The sequence below is a fragment of the Vicia villosa genome, unplaced genomic scaffold, assembly GCF_029867415.1.
Source record: "Vicia villosa cultivar HV-30 ecotype Madison, WI unplaced genomic scaffold, Vvil1.0 ctg.001045F_1_1, whole genome shotgun sequence".
Taxonomy (NCBI): domain Eukaryota; kingdom Viridiplantae; phylum Streptophyta; class Magnoliopsida; order Fabales; family Fabaceae; genus Vicia; species Vicia villosa.
In genome coordinates, this window is record NW_026705455.1 from 263,342 (window position 1) to 265,449 (window position 2,108).

Consider the following 2,108-nt stretch of genomic DNA (forward strand, 5'->3'; position numbering starts at 1 on the left):
TCTCATACATAAATTAGGGTTACCCATGTAAACCTAATTTTCACATCATCAGGATGATCACATACGTTGTGATTCAAGAGATTTTAGCACAAAACAAACATCGCACAATATATAGTTTCCTAAAAAAGAGACCTGAGATAAAAAAGGAAAGCTCACAACTAAAAGATGACAGCTACTTCTGTCAGATTCCAATGTCAAGACATCAAGCATGACATCCGTTGAACAGTTGTACTGGCTCAAACATACAATCCTGCATAATTTCACATACATACACCAGGAATGTTTTACCACAAAATGCAGCCAATTCAAAACATCTTCAATCTCCCCCTTTGGCAAATTTTTGGTTAAAACATTTTGTTACCACGATATCAGATATTCTTTGCAACAGAGAACAAACACACAAATAAAGAAGATTGTAGTTAAAACAGCTTACCAGCACATACCAGTTAACTAAAAGTTTCATCCTGAATACACAAATTAGATGTCCAAAACAAAACAACAAAACACAATACCATACTCCCCCTTTTTACTAGAAATGTTGCCAAAGTATTCAAAAAAAAACAAAACACAACACTAGGGGAGATCACCATACACACTTGCTTTAGTCTTCATACTCAGAGCTACTGAGTTCTATACTTTTATCAGTGCCGTCATCAGGACTGGCTGCTCTCTCACTCTCACTGTATGATCCACCATCATCTTCACCCTGTTCCTCCACATCAGTATATGCTGATTTAGCACTTTCACTCGTTTCAAGGGAGCTGATCAATCTTTCAAGAGCCAATTTTCTGGACTCCAGCTCCTTACTGGTCTCTTGGAGCGTAGCAATCATGGCAACTTTACTCATAATTGTGCTCTCTTTTGATGGTCCAGCCGATGATGTGTTAACATCATAAACATGAGTTCCTTGAAAAAGCTTATGATGAAAGATTAAAGGGCTTGCTCTTTTGCACACCGAATCTTTGTCAGTCAAAATATTTGGAAATTGTTTTAAGATGATTCCACAAATAAGGGAAGGGAAGACAATGGGGCCTTTGACACTATAGCTATCAGCATGCTTTAAGGTTTGCTCAAAAATATAAGTTCCATAATCAACTTTGGACTTAGTACCAATAGAAAAACTGAATTTACATAGGAGAGCAGCAATTGTAGACTTGTGTTGAGTAGGCACCCAGTTGGCAGCTCCAATCTTGTGAAGTATAGCATACTTCACACTTAGTTTGCTCACAGTCAGTTTCCCTTTGACAGGCTATGTCTTCACTTGACCAGCAGTAATCTCTTTGCACATTTGATTATCAGACAGTTCCAGTTCTGACTGAGCTTCATTTGACCTTTTCAAGAAATTTGTTGATCTCAATGGGCGAGAAGTTAATACATTTTCCTCTGACAAACACTTTTAAATACTCTTCAGTTTCCTTATTGCCACAGTCTTCATGAAGATTCACAATGAACTCCTTCACCATAACTTCATAACACTTAGAGAGTTGAGTCACAGTCTTCATTAGTCCAGCCTCATTGTGGTGTCGTTTTTTACCTCCCCGTTTCACTTGGGAGGACGACACGCTAGACCTTTCACGCGAAATTTGGAAGGAGAATGCGCCCGTGGCGGGATGAATTTTGTTTCAATTCTTCCTACGATAACACACGAACTTTTTAATTATTCTACGAAAGAGGAAGGGGAAAAAGATCTCAAATAAACCCTAAGAGTTTGCTAAGTGTGGGGATTCACCTAGACTAGAAATTCTGGAGTCCGGGAGGTCGGTTATACATAGGGAAGGTTTTAAGCACCCTACATATCCGTAGTACTCTACGGGAATCTTCTATGTGTCTATGTGTTTGTGTTTATTGCTAGATGATTGAGAAAGTTTCTCCTTTGTGTTAGGAGAAGGAATTGAATTGAATTAAAAGACAGACTGACTGACTATTTTTGGTTTTTTATTAGCTCGCTGAGATTCCTTGTGAACCTCATGCCTACATATCCCTAATGGAAGTCAGAGCTTTTTGTAGTTCGGAGAACTAATTAGGGAAATTAATTATTTTTGGTGCCTTGCTTAAAGCTCAAGGTTGAAGCTTGAATTAAATCTATGTTTACAGTAAAGAGACATGAA

General features: G+C 38.1%; 1 protein-coding gene across 1 annotated transcript; it reads right to left on the reverse strand.

The window, feature by feature from the left end:
- Positions 1 to 601: 601 nt before the first annotated feature.
- On the reverse strand, positions 602 to 1,502 carry LOC131632861 (uncharacterized). The gene is made up of 2 exons (XM_058903579.1): positions 1,332 to 1,502; positions 602 to 1,189 (listed from the first exon to the last, which is right to left on the reverse strand). Exons 1-2 carry the CDS (start codon positions 1,500 to 1,502, stop codon positions 602 to 604), a joined length of 759 nt encoding a protein of 252 aa, XP_058759562.1.
- Positions 1,503 to 2,108: the final 606 nt, after the last annotated feature.